General features: G+C 42.0%; 1 protein-coding gene across 1 annotated transcript in view; it reads left to right on the top strand.

Moving 5' to 3' along the window:
• Nucleotides 1-25,864, top strand: part of USP37 (ubiquitin specific peptidase 37) — a gene marked incomplete in the record, with an annotated part of 1,580,672 nt that overhangs the window by 485,245 nt on the left and 1,069,563 nt on the right. The window contains 1 exon segment of the mRNA XM_044075237.1: nucleotides 14,306-14,390. Coding sequence (XP_043931172.1) covers nucleotides 14,306-14,390 — 85 coding nt within the window.

The raw sequence follows: 25,864 nt of genomic DNA, 5'->3' as shown, positions 1-25,864 counted from the left end.
AATATATATATATATATATATATATATGTGTGTGTGTGTGTGTATGTATGTGTGTACTTTGATTCACTGAAAACACATTTCACTGTATTTCATTTCACCCTTAAAAAGTCACAAAGCTCAAATCACTGAAAATGCATTTCACTGAAGGAAGTACTGCTTGGGAAATTAAACATATATGCCCTTTTTCCCACTGTAATACGATCCTGGAGTTAGTGTATATAGGTGAGGGGGGGGGTATTTTTATGTTGACAAATCTAATTTCAGTGAAAGCTAAGTAGTAGCTGTGCCCCCCACACCCCCTAACAGTATATACTAACTCCAGAATCACACTACAGTGTGGAAAAAGCCATATTTGTTTTATTTGCCCAGCAGTACTTACATTCAGTGATTTTGAGCTTTCTGTGATTTTTAGCTTTCGGTGCGGCCACGGTGGTGCAGCAGTTAGCGTTGTCGCCTCACAGCAAGAGGTTCTCCGGTTCGATTCTTGGCTGGGGTGCCTTTTGTGCGGAGTCTGCATGTCCTCCCTGTGGTCGCGTGGCTTTTCTCCGTGTGCTCCGGTTTCCTCCCACATCCCAAAGACATGCAGTAGGTGGATTGGACACTCTAAATTGGCCCTAGGTGTGTGTGTGTGCATGTGTGGGCCTTCTGTGGAAGGTTGGGTGCCGGGCTGGCAACTCGACACTGTAAAACTCCACTGCCAATCATGAGCGGACAGATGATCCATTGTGGTGACCCCTAACCGGGAAAAGCCGAAATAATAAGTGATTTTGAGCTTTCAATGATTTGATGCGAGTGTTTTGAAATTCAGTGAAATGAGTTTTCAGTGTGTGGGTGTGGGTGTGGGGGTGTGGGTGTGGGGGTGTGTGTGTGTGTGTGTGTGTGTGTGTGTGGGGGGGTGTGGGGTGTGTATGTGTCTGTCTATATATATATATATATATATATATATATATATATATATATATATATATATATATATATATGCATGTCTTTCTCTCTCTATATATATATATAGATGTGCATATATATATATATATATATGTATATGCATATATATATATGCATATATATATATATATATATATATATATATATATATATGCATATATATACATATATATATATATATATATATATATATATGCATATATATGCATATATATGCATATGCATATTTGTGTCTATATACACACACACATATATATATATATATATATGTATATATATATATATGTATATATATGTATATATATATATGTGTGTGTGTATATATATATATATATATATATATATATATATATATATATATATATATATATATATATATATATACATACACACATATAGATATATATATAGCCTATATGCACATGCGCGCACACATACATACTCAAGGCTTTAGCTTTGGAAGACAATCGAGGGAAGACACAGGAGTTTTGAAATGCAATTGGCTGGATTATTCAGTATTCGAGATATTATTAAAGATTACTTGAAAAATTCTGACTGCTAATAAAGTAGTTTCCAAAGTGATTGGAAACAAATCTTTGCAAAAAATAAAACTAATTTTAATATATTAAGGTCATTTCCGAAAGTGAAGCACATTTTGCTTTCCCTGGAAAGAGGTGTTATAGGCATGTTTGGTTGTACTGCATGCAGGTTTTTGTCTAACTCACCCTTTTATTGTTCTTGTACGTAGAGGACTTGCTCGATACCAGGTTACTTGCAAATCTAGTGGATTCAATTTTACATAGCTAGATGTATGACACGATGCGTTTTATATCGGAAGGACAAATGGTTACAGGTAGAATGTATGATCACACCACACTAAAGTCATTAACTGAGAAGGATGTGTTATAGAATCATTATGATGTGCGTTAGAATTTTAAGAGCTGCTGTTAGGTTTTGTAGGTCAAGATGTTGGGGAAGGTGACATTGAGAATGAGTGGTGGAATATTTGTAGATATTGTTCAGTGCCTCCGTGTTTTTTATTTTAGTAAATAATTTTTATTAAATTTGAACCTGTTTAAAAAATACTGAGATGTTTGCAAATGTTTGACCTTTTTATTGATTCATTATCACAAATTGTGAAAGGTTATTTAAACTGCTTTGTTTTTAATTACACAAATCTGAAGTGTCTTCATAGGTGAAAACATGCTGATATTTTGGGTTTTAATAAAATATGTTTTCTTCTTATGACATTTTGATCTGCATTTTTTTTATTTGTAGTTTTATGTTTCCTGAAGTATGCTAACTTTTGCTTTTGACTCGGCTTGTTGTTACAAGCTCTGCACAGCCTCCAGTCAGTTATAGATTAGTCTGTTTCTTGTCCCTTTTCTTTTGAAAAAAGGGTTTGCTTTTGCTAAGATAGGCCACAATTCCTTATACAGTGAGAGGGCATATTTGGACTAATCTTCACTGTTGTCTGTCAGTTTAGAATCTGATAAGGAGACTAGTCAGTTTCCTTTGCTTCTCTCATAGTTGAAATCTCCTGTAAAGAAACTTTGTGGGTAAAATGGAATAGTGTTTGAAATGAGGAAAGAAAGGAGGTACAGAGACAGAAGAGGTGCTTTTGACTTACTGGGCCTGAAAACCCTTAAATCTATGGCTATTCTTTCTGTTCCGGGGGCTGTGAAGTGTGCCTTCCTTGCAGCTTCCCAGAAACGGACCATCAGCTGCCAATAAACTGGACATATTTTAGAAGTACCAAAGTGTCCCATATGAGAATCCTGTAATGGATTCAGCAGTCCCCTATTGATCCAGAAAAGTGGTCCATATTGGTTCCTGCTCTTGCGCTTTCACAAATGACAAGTAAAGTAGATTGTTAGACCAGTTTTTGGAAAAAGGGTTATACAGCTGCCACCATGACCTTCAGAACCTTTTTATTCACTTGTATGAGCATCTTTCAGTTATTCCTCCAAGAGCAAAAAAAAAAAAAAAGGCTAGGGGAGATTGTTGATGGGGGTGTGAGGGCAGGATTGATAGAGCTTACCTAGATTATCTGTCGTGTGATAAAACACTCTGAATTGTGGAACTTATACTATGGATACAGCATCCGGGGCAGCAGATATGGGTCTTGTAATAAGACATATCTGGCTGAGGCTACAGCCCCTACAGAGAATGTTACAGTGCATCTCCTCATTGCACCCCTAAACAAGATTTTACTTTTTGTAGGGACCTGTGAGTGAAGCTTGAAAGAAAATGGTGGAAAGGAACAGTGCCATGCAACTTGATGAGCAGGTTTTCTATCTGTCTAAAAGTGGCCTTTTGCTGTTGCAGGTAGGGTAAAGGCAAGGAAAGTGTGGGGAGTCATAGGAAAAAGTGTCAAGAGTAATATCAGAGTGCATTTGAGGATTCCACAGGTATTCACTTCCTCTGGGACCAGCCGTGTCAGTATGGACCTTCTCTCTCATCCTCCACCACTCCATTTTTATCTTTTTCCAACTAACATTTCATGAAATAGATTCATAGATTAGTACTAGGCTAACTGCCCTTGTGGACCATTTTAAGCCTAGCCAATTAACCCATATGAGACTCAAACCTTGTATCAGTAAGGCAAATATCTTAACCATTATGCCTACCTCCCGCTGATGTACAAGTAACTACTAGGCTAGCTGTATTTGGGGGCCAGTTTAAGCCTAGCCGATTTTCTAAGACAAGAATCGAACCTTGTACCTTGTGTCTGTGGGGTAAACACCTTAAGTATTATGCAAACTCCCAACAGGTGCTTAAGTCTTTTGAGTATCTCAAGAAGTGGAAGACAAACAAAACAAAGTGATTCCTCCTTATTTCCCAGGGTTAAAAATTATTTGCAAAAAAAAAAAACAGATTGCAAGAATCCTTTCCATGCTAAAAGATCAATGGCACCTACCCTCCCATTCTGCAGTATCTTTTGAATTTATAGCTTATAGGTCCAGTACCCTTGAGAGACCAAAACAAAGGGCTCTGTTGAAGATTCTGGCATTCTCCGGAAAAAGGGACCTTGGAGACATTCTGGAACATTCAAAACTCTGTCTTCCTCAAGTTCCCAAAATTTAAAATGTTAATACTCCAGTCTCCGCTACCCTTTTTGACTGCACAGGTCCTCGTACTTACCTTGGATCTCAGTGATGCTTATTTTCACATTTCCTGTTTACATGAACTTGCTTGTACTTGTTCACATTTTGAAACGGGGGGCTTGCAGTTATTTATATCCTTTCATTTTGGTTTGCATACTGCTTCCAGTGCTTTTACAAAGTGTGTGGTTCCAGTAACTGCATACTGCAGAACAGAGTGCATTCAGATTTATCTGTGATTCTGTGTCTGCCTTTGTCTGGCAGTTTCCAAGGGGAAGGCAGGCAGATCCATTTCCTAAACCATGGAATGCTTTCAAAATTGAGTTCTCCAACATCTTTTTCCTTCAAGCAAGTTCTTTTTCTGGCTTATTGTAGACACAGAGAGCTAGAAGGCATCTCTTTTCCACTGGAGAAAGTGGTGCATCTGGAGAATTTTTTCCTCAACCTAGTACGGGAAGGAAAGGTGTGTGTGCTACAGAGTTTGGGCTTTACAGCACATGGGCCTCCACCATCTTGATTGCACATGAGAAGGCTCCAGTTGTGCTTGAGATTCATCTGGAGCCTACATACCCAGTCTGTGAAAGAAGTGCTTGCCATTTACCCAACAAATCCAAAGAGCTGAAATGGTGGCACAGCCTAGTGCAAATAAATGTGGGAGTTCTTTACTAAGGAACCTAACAAATAGATCTTTGTGATCGAAGTGAACTGGCACCACATCTGTGTGCCCTGTTCAATCACAGCCTCACCTCAGGCTTTGTCCCTACTGAATGGTGCACTGCTACAGTCATCCCTCTCCATAAAGGTGGAATAACTACAGACCGTGGGAATTATTGTCCTATTAGCCTGACAAGTCTGATATGCAAGGCTATGGAGAGCATCCTCATGGACCTAATTGACAAGGATATAGGGGAATCTCCAAACTCTAGATCCCACACAGTTTGGTTTTTTGAAAGGTAGATCATGCCTGCTCAACCTGGTTGACGACTTTGAGTCAGTCACCAGAGCTGTGGATGACTGCAAGGCAGTTCATACAGCCTACCTCTATCTGGCCAAAGACTTTGAATACCATTCCTCACTCGGGAATTATTGATAAACTCTCCAAAGTAAACATCAACCAGTATATCACTAGATGGGTTGCAAATTGGCTCACAGAACCCACAGTGTGAAAGTAACAGACTCCAAGTCAGACTGTCAACCAGACACGAGTGGAGTCCCACAGGAACTGGTCCTGGGTCTATCCTGGTTGGCATCTACCCAGAAGTCCAGGCCAACACTGGCTGACCAAATTCGCAGATGACTGCAAGATGAGAGCCATTATTAACTTCCCAAGTGACAATGACTGGTGTCAAAACCATGGCCTTAAGCTTAATGCCAAAAAATGTATCGTCATCTCCTTGGGGAAAAACTCAGTTCCCACTAATTACCACATTTATGGGAGCCCACTGAACACTGAAGGCATTATAAGAGATCTGGAGAGACAGGTTGACAGCAACCTCTCCTTCAACCACCACATTGCCGCTGGGGTCAGAAAGTCATTCTATGTAGCACATCTCATTACCAAGGGTTTTGCATCCAGGAAGAAAGAGGTCATCATCTCTCTCTCTACTCTTTCCTTATTAGGCCGGTCAGAGTATAATGTCCCATTTGGCATGTACCTGACTAGACACATGCAACTGTTGGAAAGGCCACAAAAGTACCTCACGAAGAGGATCCCTAGGCCTTAAACACATGTGCACAGACAGACTAAAAGAAAACTCCAGCTATTCTTCATCTCATATCATTTAGTAAGAGGCCATCTCTGCTTGACTTCCAAAGACATGTCCGACCCAGCTGTGCTAGAAATGCTACATCTAAAGAAATCCCAATTCCTCTGCACCACATGCTCCAGAGACCTCAACCTCATTACCACAATCGGTGCTGAAGGGGACAGGTTCATAACCCAGAGACTGCCCTAGCTCTGTAATAGACTTCTCATACATGTCAAGCAGAGCAGCTCACTGTCTCTCTTCAAAATAAATCTTGATGAGTGGATGGGAAATAGAAAGTTCACCCTGGGGATCACTGCAGTGGCTCCTCATGATAGAGGCACTGGGAACTAATGTCTGGAGGTACGATGCCAGGGCACTTCTACTGGCTAGGCATGTAAAGGCTCCAGGGCCATTAGCCTAGTACACACACATGAACATCTCTTGGGGAGCTTACGCTCATGATTTGTGTCCAAGGACTGTGGAATGTTCCCCAAAGGGAAAAGTATATGGATTTGAAAGATGACCGATTCAGGCCGTCAAGTCTTTCAAACTAGTTTGAACAATGGGACTTTCCCCAGTCAGTTGCAGACAATATAAAGGACAAGCGGTTTATCATTTGCCAGCTTACCCCCCTTTTCAGCTAGCCATAAGTGCCTGAGACTTAGCTGTGAAGTCCCAGGTGATTCTAAAGGCAGTCTGCATTCCTTTGCATCTTGATACAAGGGCAGGACAACTTATCAGATCAAAAGCACACCCTTATGAAGTGATTCTACACAATGTCTTCCATCATTTAATACACAGGTGCAGTGCACCAGATAGTGACCTGATAGCATCTTAAAACAGGCAATTGAAAAAACTCTGCTGGAAGAGACTTTGGTACTGGAATGCCTTCTCCATTAACTGAACAGGTCTATTCATGAATGCATTCCCTTCACTCCTCTTGATCCACAGGGGTTCCAGGAAGTAAGACAACAGACCAAAGATGCTTTGGGTAGCACCTTTCCAGGCTGGGCAGCACCACTACTCTCTCCTCATGGAAATATCCAGGGGGAAACATCACCTGCTGTGATAATGAAGCTACTTAGAAAAAGGGAGCCCCTCATACACCCAAACCAAGAAACTGCATCTGTCAACCTGAATTACCCATCAGGCACCAGTTTATTGAAATGCACTAAATGTTTTTTAAAAGGCTAGAAAATCTTGATTAGGTGAATGGTGGAGGTTTTCCTTTTGGTTCCTAGGAAGGAGAAGGGTTTTGAATCTTTCGGCTTTTCTCGGCTAGGGCTCGCCACAGCGGAACTCTGGTCCGCTAATGATTGGTAGTTGATTTTTACGTGCCGAGTTACCAGCCCTGATGCACAACCTTCAATAAAGGTCCGCCCTTTCATGCACATCTCCACGCACAAGACGCTGTAGCTGAGAATCGAACCGGACTAGACTTATATCCATAATAGTGCAGTAATTAACTGAACCCTTTAGATCAGGACTGGCCTATTCCTCCATCATGGTGCATCTTTCATCTCTCTCAGCCATTTTTCCATTGAATCTACCCCTGACAAGTGTTCTGTGCGTATTACACTCTAAACTACCACAAAGACGAATTGCTCCTCCTCTGCGTCTTAATTGCATTTTTGAAAAAGTGACCCAGGCACCTTTTTAACCTGCAACTGCAGCCTATAGACTTGGAAAACAACCTTGCTGGTAGTAGTGACCTCAAATAGGAGAGTCAGTTCTCTCTTAGGCCAAGATATACTCTGCTACCTGTTTTTTTCCTAGTCCTAAAAGACAGAGTGTGCGCTACACACTCTGGATGTACACAGTCTGCGAAGACGATACTTGCACAGTACTAGAGATAAGAGCAGCTCTAACCAGCTGTTTCTTTCATTAAAGGAAAGTAGAGCGAGGCAGTATGAAAACAAGCAGTCATAAAGTGGCTAACATACTTTATCATATTCTACCACTCATTTCAGAGTCAAGCTAGTTATCTTGTTTAGCTGAAAGTATGGCTTTCCTGAAGGGAGCCAACACAAGAATATTTTGAAAACATTTACTTGGGCATCCATTCATAACTTCTTTTTAAGAACTGAGTTTGCTACAACCATATTATAGGCTACACTACAACTCAGCCACTCCTATCGAGTTCATAGAATGAGCCCAGTAGTCAATACTTGTATAACAATCTAAATAAGCAACATAGCACTGCTGTGTAGGGACGTACTGTAATGGTAGATGTTTGAGTAGATCACTGTTTTAGCACTGTCACCTTTTTATCCATCACACGCGCACACAGACACGCACGCACACTCAGACACGCACACACAGACACCCGTATCCTGGGCTTGATCTGTGTATCATCAGTCTTTCCCTTTTACCCTTCTTCCTTTTTGGGCCTGCTTTGGTTTTAGTAAGTTGGGAGGAGTCCTTGTTTTTTTTACTGTTTCTCATCTTATTTTAGTTTTATAAGGGTATTTGTGTTCCTCTTGTTTTGCCAGTGCTTTATGCTTAGGTTTCAAGGACTTATTTGCTGGGAAGAAAAGCCAGTGTATGACAGGGTTAGGCCCTCATTTTATACTGGAAACGTCCTGATGTCCCAGGGTGGTAAGGAATCACTGCAACTTGGGGGGTGGGGCTGTCATGAGCACTGTGGTGGAAGCCCCAGTAATTAAGACTACTGCAACGGTGACCTAGGCAGACATATGCCATTATGGCTACTCTCTACAGAATTGTAGAGATTTTTTTCCCGTTCATGTTCTGCAGCTGATAGGTATCCACAGTGCATAAGTTTGGGGAAACAAACTGTTGTTGATTCACTGATAATTGCAAGTTTAACATTGTTGACATGGAAGACTTTTCCTTCTACATCTGACTTCCCTTGACAGTATAATAAAGTTGTGTGTCCAGCCCCACCACCCATATTTTGATGTTTTCAGATTTTTTTTTTTCACTTTTTTTTTTTGAGCAGTTCCTCATTAACACCAAAGGTTGCTAATGATACAACTGTAGTCCATCTGTTTAACTTGATTATCCTAACTAGTGGGACACCTACATTGTAAAGATGTTTGCAGGAAGGCTAGATTTTATGTGGGGTTTACTATTAATATCTTAACTTCGGAATATACGCCTATGAATTATTCGAATAACAGATGTCCGAATAGTTCATATGAGTACATTCCAAATGTTTGAACGTTATATTTGCAAATGTCCTGTGCATTCGCAAATATAAACGTTCAAAGGGATGTACAGAGATCCCGGTACAATGCGGTTGAGGAAATGCATCCCTTTCCTCACTGTAGTGCAATCTCGGAGTTGGAATATTTAGTTAGAGGAAGAGCCCCCTGCATAAACAGGATGTTAGTTGTAGGTGGTCAGGATTTACGGCAAGGGTGGTACTGTCGTTAATTGCTGTAAAATGTCTAATTCGACATTTTCTGCAATTACTGCAGATTTATGACTAACTGAACAGTCCTAAATCTGCAGATTCAACATCAATTGTCATGTAAGTACAACATTTTGAATTTCGTACTTCTAATAGTAATCCATTATGTGACTATGTCAAGGATCTTAGGAAAGGATAGCCAGATGTTTGTTGCCTGTAGTCCACAGAAGCATGGGTGAAAGGTAACTAAGCTCTGTTTGACTCTCTAGCTTTCTAGTTTTATAATTACCATTAGTATGCCAGATCTGACAGCTGTTTAAAACTCTCTCAGCATGAGCTGCTTTTACTTTAGCAAATTGATGACATTTGTCCAGCCACAGCTTCGTCTTTACTGAACAGCTTTTCTAAGGATCATAAATGGAACATTGTATTTGGATCCTCCTGTTGGACTGCAATGATGGAATATGTTTTAGTTAACCAGCCACTCAGCAAGATTGGGTAGTGATTCTGTTCTAAAGGTTAAAAACTGAATGTTTGTAGAAGATATGAAAATTATGGACTTGCATTAGATCTTTTTTAGATGATTCATCTATCTCATCCTTCATTCCCCTGTACTTGTTAGTGAAGATGTATGTATTTAATTTATTTGTTCAGAAACTGCAAATAGGAGACAGGTGCAAGGTCTCTTGTAGAAAGATGTGCAAGAGAGCGTGAGAAAGTTGTATACTCCAAGCTGAGCATGTAGGGAACTCCCAAGACATACAGGTTAATGAAGACTGAATCCTTAAAGATCTAATGTATTAAGTACATAACTTATATGGGGTATCTACTACAGCTGCTTTTTTTCCTAACAACTTCTTCTGGCTTTTCCTGGTTAGGGGTCGCCACATTGGATCACTTGTTTCCATTTCCTCCTGTCCTCTGCATCTTGCTCTGTCACACCAACCACCTGCATGTCCTCTCTAACCACATCCATAAACCTTATCTTAGGGCTTCCTCTTTTCCTGTTACCTGGCAGCTTCATCTTTAGCATCCTTTTCCCAGTATACCCAGCATCCCTCCTCAGCACATGTTCAAACCATCGCAATCTCACCTCTCTGGCTTTGTCTCCAAACTGTCCAACCTGGGCTGACCCTCTAATATACTTATTCCTAATCCTGTCAACCCTCGTCACATCCAGTGCAAATCTTATCATCTTTAACTCTGCCACATCCAGCTGTGCCTCCTGCCTTTTTGTCAATGCCACTGTCTCCAACCCATATAACGTAGCTGGTTTCACTACCCTTTTGTAGACCTTCCTTTTCACTCTTACTGGTACTCGTCTGTCACAAATCACTCCTGACACTCCTCCACCCTGCCTGTACTCTCTTCTTCACCTCTCTTCCACACTCTCTATTACTCTGAACTGTTGATCCCAAGTATTTAAACTCATCCACCTTCGCCAACTCTACTCCCTGCATCCTCACCATTCCTCTGTCCTCCCTTTCATTCACACACAAATATTCCGTCTTAGTCTGGCTGACCTTCATTCCTCTCTAGAGCATATTTCCACCTTTCCAGGGTCTCCTCAACCTGTTTCCTACTCTTACTACATATCATAATGTCATCTGCAAACATAGTCCTCGGGGACTCCTGTCTGATCTCGTCTGTCAACCTTTCCATCACCAGTGCAAATAAGAAGGGGCTCAAAGCTGGTCCTTGATGTAATCCCACCTCCACCTTAAACGCATCTGTCACTCCCACTGCAGATCTCACCGTTGTCACAAGACCCCTGTACATATCCTGTCCCACTCTTGCATACTTCTCTGCCACTCCTGACTTCTTCATGCAATACCACAACTCCTCTCTAGGCACCCTGTCATATGCTTTCTCTAAGTCCGCAAAGACGCATTGCAACTCCTTCTGACCTTCTCTGTACTTCTCCATCAACACTCCGAGCAAACATCACATCTGTAGTGCTCTTTCCTGGCATGAAACCATACGGCTGATCACTAATCATCACCTCCCTTCTTAGCCTAGCTTCCACAACTCTTTCCCATAATTCCATGCTGTGACTGATCATTTGTATCCCACTGTAGTTACTACAGCTCTGCACATCACCCCTATTCTTAAAAAATCAGTACCAAACCACTTTCTCTACTCCTCAGTCATCCTCTCACTTTCCAAGATTTCATTAAACTATCTGGATAAAAATTCCACTGCCATTTCTCCTAAACACCTCCAAGCTTCCACGGGTATGTCATCTGGACCAACAGCCTTTCCATTCTTCATCCTCTTCATAGCTATCCATACTTTTGTCTTGCTAATCCATTGCACTTCCTGATTCACTATCCCCACATCATCCAGCCTTCCCTCTCTCTTTCATTCATCAGCCCCTCAAAGTACTCCTTCCATCTGTTCAACACTTTCTCCTCACAAGTGAGTATGTTTCCCTCAATATCCTACCTGCTGCACATCTTTCCTAGCTCCTTCCCTCTGTCTAGCCAATCGGTACAGGTCCTTTTCTTCCTTCCTTAGTGTCCAACCTTTCATACAACTCTCTATACGCCTTACTCTTAGCCTTTGCCACCTCTCTCTTTACCATGCACCTCATCTCCTTATACTCCTGTCTACTTTCTACATCTCTCTGACAATCCCACTTCTTCGCCATCCTCTTTCTGTATACTCTTCTGTACTTCCTCATTCCACCACCAGGTTTCCTTGTCCTCCTTCCTCTGTCCAGATGTCACACCAAGCACCTTTCTAGCAGTCTCCTTTACTAGCTCTGCTGTAGTTATCCAGCTATTCGGTAACACTTTACTGCCTTAACAACTTATTACTGTTTGAATTCCATGTATTTTTCTAATATACTTTACAGTAAAGTATTGTAACAAAAGCTGAAGTGAATCTGTAGTTTAGTGTTCTACTAAATGATGAAAGACTGAGACAGAGGATGGGTAAAGCATTGGTAGGTAACATAGATCATAATGTTAGAGATCACCACTTATGGTGTGGAACTATTTTGCACATCAGGCAAACAGACCTGCTGAAGGGAGTAGGATTGTAGCAGTGTTGGTTGGCTATTCTTTGTAGTGAAAGTTTTACTGCTAGGAAGATCATAAATAAAATTGCTAGATCTGATTTTATATAGTCTGTTGCGTAATGCAATGGTGGGGTTTATGGTAGGATTTACTCCTTGTTGGAAAGGTTTGATTCAAAGAGATTTTAATGTTATTGATTTTTAATTGCTAATTGTGTAAGCCAGATAGACATCTACCATTTTTTGTAAGCAAAATTGGAGGCACAGTCTACATGATTTGGTAAGAATTGCAGAATATGGTAATGGAGTGTAAAGAAGCCAAGTTTAGGATTACAGAATGAAGCTGATTAGCAATATGGAGCCTTAATCTCCTGAAGTAAAACTACCTGATCAAATGCTTAGGCCAGAGGAATTAAACACAATAAGTCTTCCACCCAGGCTTTTATTATAGCTGTTATGCAGCCATAGTGGTGTTTTTCTGCTTTTAAGTATTGACTGTTTTTCAAGTTGTGCAAGTACTGATACACTCTTGCATGCTTTAGTATTCACACAACATAAAAATGGAAATTAGTAAGGCCTGAAAACTGTTTCCAAAGATCGTTTATAGCATGAATCTACAAAAGTTTAAAATTTTCATTTCATATGTTCCAGAGGGCATGGAGTTGTGTACATTGGGCAAATCCTGTAAGTTGCACAGTCTCAGTACCTTAGCTGATTTATATAGTTGTATCCTATAGCTCCCTGAATAGTGTAGTTAAGGAAACCTGACTTTTGGCATCACCTTGCCTTTTCTTATGCAGTCCTGTTGTTGGCGATGCTGTGCTTCTCCAAATGCTTATTGTCAGGCAACTGTAATTGTCGTAGTCGTTTCATATGTATGCATGTATGTATGTTTCAATCAGTTTGTCAGCATATATCAGTCTGTAGAGATGAATTGATGTTTCCATGACTCCTTTCCGAAGTATGATTAACATCTTTTGGCTGTTTCTTTTAAATGCCTAAGTTTTACTTTTGAGAAGTGTAATCTTTGTGTTTAGGGAGTATGGAAGTTTGTTTTCCACCACATTTAGACCATTTAATATGTAAATTGTAGTTTAAATTTTGCATAATTATTGTGATCTCAAATAGCTTAGTTGTCCATGTTGGCCTCTTTGTGATTGGGGTTGTTTTGTGCCACATATAGTTAAAAGATTATGTATTTTACTGTGTTCTTGTTTACTTTTAATTATCAGATTTGTGACTGCTAAGAAATTCTAGAACTTGATCGCAGAATGATATTAGCATATTTATTGCAATTTTAACATTTGATTATGTATTCTATTCCACACGAGTGTAATCAGACTCTTCTTTTGGGCTTGAGTCCATTCCTTTCCCTTTGTGACAAGAGATGACCAGAAGGGCTGTCATCGAGGCAGTTAAGACTATTTAGTCCCTCATTAACCATTTGTTTTCTTACTTACCAGGGCTTTCCTCATCGGTGATTTTTGAGGTGTGTGTTTAGTGATTCGTAATTGACCTCTTCGCACATGCACACGCGCACACACACACACACACACACACACACACACACACACACACACACACACACACACATTGAAGAAATAGTCAGGAAACCCAGCTTCCTATGTTAACCCATATATGTTGGTGGTGGAGGTTAAATTTTTTTCCTTGACTCTGTCATCAGCTTGATGCATGCTCCATGTGTGGCAGCTCCATATGGTAACATACCTTCATTTGCAGTTTCAGAGCATCACCATGCTGTTGCTTGATAAGCATTTTGTGTCCTGGCCAAAGCCACCAGTTGGCTTTGTCTGTGCAGTAGACTAAGCTGCCATACCCCCCATGGCTGACCCAGCCACTCACTTCCGTCATATTTGCTGACTTGTCCAGGGTGCTGATCGCATCTGGGGGATTTGGGTCACAGCCTTTTGCTTTGTCCCTGCAAATCATGGAGCCATCACTATAGCTTTAACATAAGCAGAGTTGCCAGCATGTGTAATGTAACAAGAGCGACTTGAAGAATACATTTAAAATAATTACATGCAGCCGTGTTCATTACTGCAAAGATATGTTTGTGTTCTTTCCTTTTAAATGCTCTCTTTCTTTCTTCCAGGATCAGTTCATTTGCAGTCGTCTTCCTTCTATGGCAGTAAAACATTGTCAAAAGATTATGCCACTGGAAACTCTTTCTCTGACAGGTAGGCATGCTGTTATCCTCATATACGTCTTACTGAGGACCAGAAACAATTGTTTGTTTTCTAAGGGGTGAATTACAGAAGGCACAAACTATTGTAAAATATATTTGAGAATTGGTACAGTCTCTATGCTGTAGAAGTTTTGTTTACAGCAAGCTTAATGTAAGTCTGAATGTCTAAAGAAGTCTGTAATCGTAATGGATGTAAAAGTAGAGTGATTAGTGCTTGTAGCATTTTCTACTGGTTTGCTTGGCATCAACATTCATGAAGCAGAAGTGATACAGGGCAAGAGAGGGAACAATCTCTTTATGTGGTGTGAACTGGAGGCAGAGTACGTTTGAAGGTCAAACTGTACTTCATTGATTTTGATGAGTAGTAGTAGTGCTCAAAAATAGAATGCAATGGAATATTTGCTGAAGACAGGATCAGGAATGTGTTGGTGCAAGTTGAGCACAAAGTAGAGGCTTTTATTGCAAAATATGGTGTGCATCTGGAATACCTATTGTGGGAACATCACTGCTTTTGGGATAGAAACAGTTTCGCTGCTGAACACTGTTTAGAACAGGCAAATGCAATACTTGCGCACACGACCAGCAAAATGACCAGTGTGGACCTGTGGTAATCTGAGAACATAAACTAGTGTTGTCTCTGGGCTACATGCAGTATGCAACACAGGCATTTCTCTTAATTTGCCTGTGTGTGAATATCTGTAGGACTGAAAGTGGTCATGCTTCCCTAGTAGACACTTGCGTATTTCCATTATTCTCTTGCTACATTAACCTATGGGTTTTAGCCTTCCAAAGATACAGAATCCGGCCAGCTTCCCAAAGTTCTAACAGCTCCCACAGAATCAGTCTGGCTGCTTATAGCCTAATCCCTTTTGGAGAGAACTGCAAAAGCTGCCAGATTGACTAAAAATTTTTGATACTTTCTTGCAGTCTCATGCAGATGCATCTCTGAGACTTCTTTAGAGTAGCAGTCCGCCAAGACCAACTTTCAGACAGGTAAGACCAAGACCTCTTTTGGAGATAACATCCACCCACATGTAAACAATATTTTTTAAATGTTTTAAGTGTTTTTTGGTGGAATTTAGTGGTATGCCACTTCAAGAATTTCATATTTTCAGTAACATTTGTAGACATTCCTAGTTTATTGTCTCTCTCTAGGGATTGTTTTTGAAGAATAGACTATTTTTAAGTGTCCTAGGGCCTGCCTTGTGTGTTTTTTTTATTCACTTTTGATTGTTTAGACCGTCAGGTTAAAGGGACACTTAAATGAATGCATGTGTTACTACTACTTTAAATTTTACTTGATTTTTACAGGGCAGCTAACTTGTATGTTGGCTTTGGAATCTTGTATAACTTTGTTTTGGGACACCTTCTGGTTCCTTTTGGAAGGGTTGTGTGCTGTTAGTGCTTACTAGGGACACCTTCCTGCCAACTCCTTTTGGCATACCTTTTAGGCACTTGTGCTTCTTCCACAGCTGCAGCATAGATACTTTCCCCATTCCTGTTGGGCCTTCTTCATTCTACGAGGGTCTTAGCTTTTTCAGTAGCATGTTGTAAAAGAGTGAACTCTAGAGGCATTCTGAAGGCTGCAGTGTGGATTTCTATTCATACATTTACAAAGCACTACAAACTAGATTGGTTTTCCAGAGCAGGCTTTGCAAGGATCATTCCCCAGGGGCTCCTGTACCATTTTCATTCTTCCTCCCAGGTTGAGCAAGCTGCGTTAATGTACCCGTAGGCTGCTGCAGCAGTGAGAATGATAAACATGGTTCCATTGTGCAAGTTGCACTTGCCAATAACAGTAGATTTTTGACTTCTTCACTGCAGCAGTAGCAGTACCCATTCAGCATCCCACTTATTGCATACAGTTCATGTAGATTACAACTTGGTGATTGCTTCTATTGTTAGTTCAGAATGAACTTCCTTTTTTAATGCTCTTCGAGGCAAAGTCCAGAGGATTTGTAGTCACTCTGGCTGCAATTACAGCTCCTCCAAGAGATATTAGAGTACGAGTAGCCAGACTGACAGTGTGGGAGGGGATCAGAACTTTGGGAAGCTGCTCAGATGTTTTATCATTGGTAGGCTACAACCCATAGGCTACTGCAGCAGTGAAGAATATGAACATTTATTGGTATATGGGTAAGTGCAACTTACACAACTGTACTTTTGTTCTGTGAGTTAATGACTCTGTTTTTATTGTAAATCAGAATAGAATATGCACTTTTTTTGGAAATACATCAGTGTGTGTGTGTGTGTGTGTGTGTGTGTGTGTGTGTGTGTGTGTGTGTGTGTGTGTGTGTGTGTGTGTGTGTGTCTGAGGAGTTAAAATGATCAAAACTCCCATATAGTCAACGTCTGTGTTGTCACCGCTGATTCAGGAATATGTCCCTTCCCTGGGATTGTGCGATTTTGGAGCTACTGTATGCAGTTACTACAGGAATGGGGAAGGGACACATGAGGGCTTGCCCCACTGCAAAAAAAAAAAAAAAAGTTTTGACTTATTTCATAAATCCAAGCACAAAAGGTGTACTTGATGTAAGTAGTAAAACGACACTCCTAAATCAGCAACTTTTGATCAACTAACCAAGCAGAAAGTTCACAGTGTGCGGGGGGTGTGAAGTTCACTTCCTGAAATGTTATGCACCAAGTTCACTAATAAAAATTGAACTGTAAAATACATACTATAAAATAGTAAAATAGTAGGTAGTCTACAGTTGAGTTAAAAATGGAATGTTCTAAACTGAAACTTTAAACTTTATTGAAAGTTTTTGTGTTTCGATGAGTCGTTTCTGACTGTCTCTTCAGCACCACCAGTTAAAATGACTAAAACTTTCCCGGTTCCCACAGTTTCTGCAGAACCTGCTGGGAAACTGCTTCCACCCTCTGTGCTGTTGCTTCTGCTCTCTGCACTGACAAATTTGGCACCCACTGCTGTTATGGATGAAGCCATTTCGGTGTCTCCTCACTTCTCTGTTCCATCTGTTTCAGAACCGAAGGAGAGTTCATTTAAAGATAGATCCCCACACAAGATACTCACCATCATTAGACCCTTTTCTAGACCAACCTCCAAGCCCTTCTTGGCGAAACCCCAATCCTCTTCTGTCTCTTCGGTCCATTCCACCAAGAGCCTCAAGGAATCTGATGTTTTGAGGTTGGTGGATGACCAGTTCCTGGCAGCGAGGGGATTAGCCACTTGGTTGGTTCCTAGCCTTCCTGGCTCTGGAACCTTGCCTGTCTCAATCAGTTTTTGTTCCTCCTCTGATGCCAACTGAGCCTTTGGAGGTCCCGGCTCAGACAGTCCTGGTTCTGACTGTATCAGTGCCAGTTAGATCTTCATATCTGGTGCCGGTAACTACCCTGAGCTCTTCGGTTCTGTCAAAACCGTAGACCTCTCAGGGTCAAACCTTTGTCATTTCTGAGGAGTGTGGATCCACTCTGTTGTCAGAGCTGTCCGTGCTCCTCGGAGCATCAGTGCACGCGAGTTTGACTCCAGCTTCGGCTTTGAAGGAGGCTTCGTCTGTGTGGGATGGGACCACAGTTCTGAGGGAGTCTATCTCTGTTCTGGGCTCTCATTCTTTTACAGGGGGCCTGTTTTCCAGGCCATGGAGAGGGCCTTGTCTTTTGCAAGCTCACAGTCGATACCATTCTCATAGGATCAACATCTCTGTCCTTCCTCTTGCCCAGAGCTACCTCCAACCTCCGCCCTAGGACAGTGGGCACGGAAACCTCAGGATTCAACCACCACGGTCATATCTTCAGACACCTCTCTGGTCCATCCTACCGAGGAGGTACACTTGAAGAGAAAGTGCAAGAGGAAGCACTTGGACTCTCCTGAAGAGTCTTGCACAGAAGATACTGATTTTGATGAAGAGGAAGGTTCCCCAAAGTCACCCCTGGAAGTTATCTCTTTTGGAGACATACTAGAGATCCTGAAGCAGAGGGGTGATTGGATTTCCCATCAGCCTTCCTCAGAGGAATGTATATACCTGGAAGCTTTGTGTGCCTGCCCAGCTACCTCTTGGATCTCTCCTCCTGCTGACCATCTAATTAAATTGATTGCCAGTGGGCTTAGAAAATGCCTGATTCCATTGAGCCAATCCCCAGGAGACCAGACTGCGTTTTGTCAGCTCCTGGGGATCAGCAGCATTAGGCTAAAGGGATACCAGTAAGTGCCATGGTGGTTGCAGCAGCCACAAAAAAGGAACTTGCTGATGAAAGTCCTAGTATGCATCCCCCTAATAGAGTCTAGAATGATAGATTCGGGAAGCGTGTATATGCTTCATTGACCTTCGCCCTGAGGTCCTTAAACTTAATGGCACATTTCACTAGACTTCAATGAGATCTGATAAAGGGGCTATCGACAGGAGCAGTAGCTGAGGGAGTTCAGAGTAAAGTAGCTTCCCACTGGCATCCCTTGATTCAATATGCAAATCGTCCATGGGGCTCATTGTGTGCACAGCCTAAGGGACGTCTAGGGCAGCGGGTTCTGGCATAATCATGAGGAGACATGCCTGGATGTGCTTATGTGAGTTTGCGGAGCCATTGAGGTCTTCTTTCGTCAATGCTTCCTTTGACAGAACATCCCTTTTTGGCCCCAAAGTCAAAGAAACCCTCTCCATATGTGAGGATGGAAAGACCCTTTCTGCCATGGGTGTATGCTTTTCCACTTCTCAGAGGTCTTACTCCAGGAACCAGAGAAGTGGGAAGCTATGGTTCAAAAAGTCTGAAGAACCTTTCCAAGACTCGTGGCAGCGACTTCCCCCGTGGCAGAGGGGGAATTGCAGTGGAAGACGCCATGCTTGGCAGATGTGGTCCGCAAAACCATGGTTCCCAGGTAACTCCTATTAGTGCTCTGAATGGAGGCCCGATTGCTGTCTTCTGGAGGCAGTCTGGGGATGTTTTTCCCTGCACCTATCTGCCTGACTAAATATAATAGACAATTAGGTGTAGAGGATTATAACCGGAGGTTACAACATCCCATTTTCAAAAAATCCCAGATGTTCCACCCAGTCTCAGAGATGCAGAGTCTTAGAAATTCAAAAACTGCTAGAAAAAAGGGTCATCCAGGCAGTTCCACCAGACGAACTAGGGTCTGGAGTTTACTCAAGATTCTTTTTGGTGTCAAAGAGAACAGGGGACTGGAGACCAATTTTTGGATCTCTGTGTGCTGAACAAGTCAGTTCAACAAATCAAATCCCTGATGGTTACGGTTCAGTCTATACTTCTGTTCTTAGGAAAAGATGATTGGACGTGCTCAGTAGATCTTTAGGATGCATATTATCACACAAAATGAACATGGACTCAAGATTCCTGCACTTCAGCTGGAGCCAGTTATTATCAGTTCAGAGCCCTGCTTTTTGGTCTCATTGCAGCCCCCAGGATGTTCATCAAATACATGGCAGTGGTAGCAGCTCACATCAGACTTTATAGATTCTGCTCGTTTCCATATCTAGACGGCTGCACTTTACCGCACCCACCAGGCATCTACTGCTTGAGGGTAAGTAACTACGTTCTTCAAACTTGTTCCTCGCTGGGGAGCACTGTAAACTATATGAAAAATCTCATCTAGAGCCAACACAGTAATTAGAATTTATAGGAGCAGTGTTAAACACAAGCAACATATATTGTCTCTTCCCCCAGAAAAACTTCAAAGAATAAAATTGCAAGTCAGCCAGATTATTCACAGGAAAAAGTTGACTTACAAGACTGTTGTAAACTGTACGATCATTGTCTGCTGCCATCACTTTAGTTCCCCTTGTGAGATTTCACATGCGAATCCTACAGTGGCTCTTGGCATCACAATGTTCTTTACTGAATCAGCCAATGTCCCATCAGTTAATGATCAATCTGTGCAAGAAAGACTCAAGTTGGTGGCTTCACTCCAACAAAAGTTTTTCAGGCTGACCTTTTGTCCCTCCTCAACCCCAAGCCATAGTGACCACAGATGCATCCCACTTGGGGTGGGGAGCATTATGTGGGAGAGAGTCCAAGGTACTTGGTCCCAGTTAGAGGCCAATCTGCACATCAGTGCTCTAGAGATGAGGGCAAAGCTTTTGGCATTGCAAGCATCCCAAGAAACCCTACCCTTGGGAATGATTGCAATACAGACTGACAACACGTCAGTTTGGTACATCAAAAAGCAAAGAGGAACCAGGTTTTACCCTCTTTGTCGAGAAGCACTTACAGTATGGGAATGGGAAATTTCATCCAACCGCTTTCTAATTGCAGTGCATATTTCGGAGCCCTCCATCTTGATTGCGGACAAATTGTGCAGGAGCATCCTAATTCCTTATAAGTGGTCTTTAAATCCTTTGGTGGCAGAAAAGATATTACACCAGTGGGGCCAGCTCTGATGTGATCTCTTTGCATCCCCCCTGAACAACAAGTGCAGCAGCTACTTTGCCATGACCCCCCCCCCTTCCAGGGGAGTCGACGAGAGATGCCCTCCTTCATGATTGCCCGCCTCCTCTGTTTGTTATATACCTTTCCCCCAATACGTCTCATTTTCCAGTTTCTGCACAAAGCCAAAAAGGTTGAAGAACAGGAAAATTCTCATTGCCTCATTCTGGCCTCGACAGATATCGTTTCCCTTTCTTTGGCATCACCTAATTCTGAAACCTTGAACTCTGAACCCAGCTCCAGAGTTGTGGTCCCATCCAGAGAGACTGGCTAATCCGAATCTTCAAAATCTTATAGGTTCATAGGATGATACTAGGCTATCGGCCTAGCCTAGCCAAGAATTTCGCCCATGTTCCCACAAAGTCAGCACTTGTTTCCCAGGTGGGATCCCAGGGGTATATTTTCTGTTTCCTATCCAGTTGTCCAGTTTCCTCTTAGAGGGCTAGAGAGGTTCTCTGCTTGACGTGGAGAGGGAGTCTATTCTACAGACGGGGAACTTTTTGAATCACAAATCTATCCTGCCAACAAGTTCTTTTAATGTCACAGACCAGGTTAAGGCCTTGCATTCAGGTTGCGCAAGTGGAGTTCGTCTTACGGATATGCAGCAACTCCATCAAGGCTGGGTCTGAAATGACCTTGTATGCCAGACAAAGGTCACCTCTGAGCAGTCTGTATGAGACTGAGTAGAGGGACAGGGATTTTAGTTTATCTGTATAGGATAGGTGTTTGAGACCTTCTGTGGTCTCTCCAACTGCTGCATGTTCTTGGCAAGGTACATGCTGAAATGGGTCTGATAAGGGAGGAGTACAGGGATATTCTAACCTCCTTGTTCCTGGATGAAATACCCTTATTTATGAGGTGAGCCATGTAGAAAGCCTTCCATACAACGGACGCAATGTGGTGGACAAAAGACAGGTTGCTATCAACCTGGGTGCCCGAGTCCCTCATGACTGATTGCTTGCTCAGTTTATTGTTGTTAATGTGATAATTAGTGGGGATGACATTTTCCAAAAAGGGGTAATGATGTATTTCTTGGCATTCAGTTTGAGCCCATGCTTCTGGCACCAGTCATTAGTTTAGGTAAGGCCCTTTTGGAGGATGTTCACATCACTAGGAGAATTTAAGACCGCGCCTGACTTGCAGTCATCTACAAACTTGGTCAGCCAAGCTCACTGTGTGGATTCTCCAGGTGTTCTTCGTGTTTCACTGTTGCAGTCCTAACATATGGGTTACCCGGCTCCCAGTAGCCCTCAGTTGGCCCGAATACCAGAGTCCTCGGTATATGATGTCGGCTACCGCCGGTTGTAAAAGTGATGTTGGAACGTCAGGTATAAAGGGAGGCAGCCGACGCCATTTCATCAGTCTTTCTTGCCGCGCAGCCTGAAGCCGATGCAATTTGTACTAGTGCCGGTCAGCCGTTTACCTTCTTTTTGCTTTCTGACTACCAAGTTGAAGACTCCTTCAGATAAGTACCCCGTTGGGGATCCTCTTTTCTTGCTTAACGAATGTCAGATAAAGTTAATAACTGTCTTGCCTGTGGAAAACAGATTCCGCACTGTGATTTTCATTCCTGTTGTATAACTTGTTTGGGCCTTGAGCATGATTCCCTAACTGCGATCTCTGTGCTTCCTTTAACTCATTCACTCCGGAGCAGCTCAGAAAAAGCTGCCTGCTTAATTCCACCATAGGAACAACAGTGCAGCCTGAGCTCATTTTCAGAAAACCCATTTCTAATACTATACAGAAAACAAATGGTCATAACTCTTTAACTATAAGAGCTAGACTAAAAATGCAAATGCGAAAGTTGTTGAGCAGTCCCTGACCTTTCCAACATTGTAAATGTTGATGGTGCATATCAGTCATTATTAAATATTTGGCAAGGAATGTTGATATTGTGCATATTTTTTAATTTTTTGGAAAAGCGAAGCACAGTATCTTGGTCAATGTACCATGCAGACCCATACAATTTGAATTTAATTTGTTAGTATGAATGTCCACATTAAAATGATATGTTAACCATTAATGTGCGATGCTCCTTTCTTGAGATAATCACAGAAATATGATTAGTATATTTCTCATAATTGATGAAGCATAATATCTCATCACCTGTAACAGAGCCTACATATCAGTGTAGAAGTTGTGCATCTGAATGTCAGCTTCAAAATGATGCATCATTTCTGTAATCACCATGCTCCCTTGCAAAGATATGGACATAATAATGAGAAGTATTGTAAATGTATAATTTTCATAATCGTACAATACTAAAACTGATATCTGTACATGTGGTACAGTGCACAGTCACAGTTCTTTTATCATGTTGTAAGGAGTAACACTGGCTTCAAAATGATGTATTACTTGGCACACTGACATGCTCCCATGCAAAGTTATTTATGGAAAATATGAAAAAATCATAATTTCCATAACCTAAGTCTGAAACGAACTTTGATATCTGCACATGTGTGCAACATACAGCCACAATTTTTACCATGTTGGAACCATAAATACTGTCTTCAAAATGAGGTATTACTTGGCACATTCAGATGCTCCCTTGCAAAGTTATTTACCAAAATATGAAATAAAATTATAATATCCATAACCCAAGTCTGAAACGAATGATATCTGCACATGTGTGCAACATACAGGCACAATTGTTTTACCATGTTGGAACCAGCAATACTGTCTTCAAAATGAGGTATTACTTGGTACATTCAGATGCTCCATTTCAAAGTTATTTACCTAAATATGAAAAAAATCATAATTTCTATAACCTAAGTCCCAAACAAACTTTGATATCTGCACATGTGTACAACATACAGGCACCATTCTTTTACCATGTTGGAACTATCAATACTGTCTTCAAAACGAGGTATCACTTAGCACATTCAGTGCTCCTTTGCAAAGTTATTTACCAAAATATGAAAAAATCATAATTTCCATAACACGAGTCCTAACAAAACTGATATCTGTACATGTACATTCAGAAGCAGTTGTTTTACCATGTAGACACATATGATTGTTAATATACACATTCTTGGTGTAGCCAACATACTGCTGAATGGGTACATGTGAAGAAAAAAGCAAGATAAGGACCGCCACTCCACTAATGAACCCAGGACAGGCATGGGACTTCTGTGGCAGGCAAGGCCATCTCATCTGTCCGACAGCTGTGCTGGCTACCCACTCAGACAGCTGATACCACTGCAGTCTCACGACCTTCTTCAGTGTCAACAATCTGCCTTACCTATGCCTCTTCTCTTTACGCGAGTCCATTCAGCAATGGACCTAAGGGCTCAAGTTCTGTATTAGTAAGCCCTTCCTGTCATCTAAACTCGACACATGCCTGATAAAAGCAGACTAAAAAAAGAAGTATTGCAGGATGGCCACTGACATATTAGATTGTATGTGGTAGCACTCTCCTGAAACAGTTGTTCTTTCTCAGCATCCTCACCAGCTCCTTACCACAGTTATTTGCCAAACTCAGATAAATATATTTTGCACAACACATTTCATAATAGTGTTTTACTTTACTATAGTGGTCCTACTTGGTCATGGGCGTTTTCCATTCTTCTCACAAGCTGCATGTTGCCAATCCTGCATAGCTCTCCTCACCTTTGTGGAGGTCAGTCAAGAACTCAATGCCCTCCTCAGTTAGGTGAATGCCATCCCTTCTGAACAGGTGAACATCTTCCGTGGTGATGCTGTCATGGCAGATTGTAGATCCACCGACGCTGTGCATCAAGCCACACATTTACCCATTCTGTAAACGTTTGGCCTTGTGAGCTGCCCGTTGACTGTTTGCTGATGTTCTTCGTCCCACATTGCTGCAGTCCTAACACTTGGGTAGTCCGCTGTCCCTCGGTCGGCCTGAATATCAGAGTATAAGGCTGACGTCGGTCAAGGCGCATTTGACTGACATCAGAACGTCAGGGTACAAATGCGCATGACCGACGTCATATCCTCAGTCTTTTTTGCCGCATGGTCCGATGCAGAAGCAGTGTTGCAAGTGCCGTTCGGCGTTCTGAAATTTTTCGAATTCGGAGTTTCAGACCGAAGTCAGAGTTGGTTAAGTACCCCGTTGGGGAATATTTTGGTTTTTCTTGCCTCAGTGGTTTACCGGATGTCAGAAAAGTGAATAACTGTATTTCTTGTGGGAAACAGATACCGCATAGGGATTACCATAATTTGTGTATACCTTGTTTAGGACCTGAGCACGACGTTGTTGGATGCCGCTTTTGTGCTAGGTTTAATAAACGCACTATAAAGCGGAGGTTGGATTGTGCAAGGTTGGTCTTTGGGAAGCGGTGTAATTACAAAATGCCGTCGGATGCTCCGACGCCGGCTTCCTCTAAGAAGCGCAAGGACAAGACAGTTAAACCTAGGTTAGAGGAGTCGTCCGAACCGGACGTCAGTTCTTTAGAGGCGTCAGTGGAACCGGTGGTTCCGACGGAGGCCTCTCTGGAGTCCCAGGGAGAAACTTTGGTTTTATAGGATGTGGCCTCCCAGGAGGCAGGGCAGGCTGTAGGGGCTTCTCAAGCAACTATACTCCCCTCTCTTCCTAAGGGGTCTAGGCCCTCTCTTTCTGCCTCCAAGGCTTCTCCTAGAGGCAGATCTAGTTTAGCTTCTGTGGGTGTAGCTCCCAGTTCTTCAGGTGCTGTACCCAAGAAGCACATGCTCAAAATGGCAGAGGATTTAATTACTTTAATTAGAGGCTCTATGCCCCCTCCTGACAAGAGGCCTAGGATGGAACCTGTGTTGGGGGATTATGAGCAGGCTTCGGATGTGTCTGAGTCTTCGGCTGAAGACTTGCAGGAGTATTCTCATTATTCTGATTCTGATGTGGATGATTCTACTCCTTCTGCTTCTCCTCCTGAGGATTTTTCGTTTTCAGAGACCCTTCACTCCATGAGAGAGCATTTTAAATGGGAAGGTCAGGATTTTCTGATTCCAGGAAAAGGCTTAGGGAATTTTTGTTTTTACCCCAGCATAGGCCTTTAGCTATTCCTCCTGTTTTGAATGTGGTGGAAGATGTGTTTGCAGAGGCTTCCCTCAATCCTGATTCTTTGCCTCCTG

Source organism: Protopterus annectens, chromosome 6.part0, assembly GCF_019279795.1.
Source record: "Protopterus annectens isolate FY-2018-M chromosome 6.part0, PAN1.0, whole genome shotgun sequence".
Classification (NCBI taxonomy): domain Eukaryota; kingdom Metazoa; phylum Chordata; order Ceratodontiformes; family Protopteridae; genus Protopterus; species Protopterus annectens.
The sequence above is the reverse complement of the archived record's forward strand: the minus strand, read 5'-3'. Positions and strand labels throughout refer to the sequence as shown.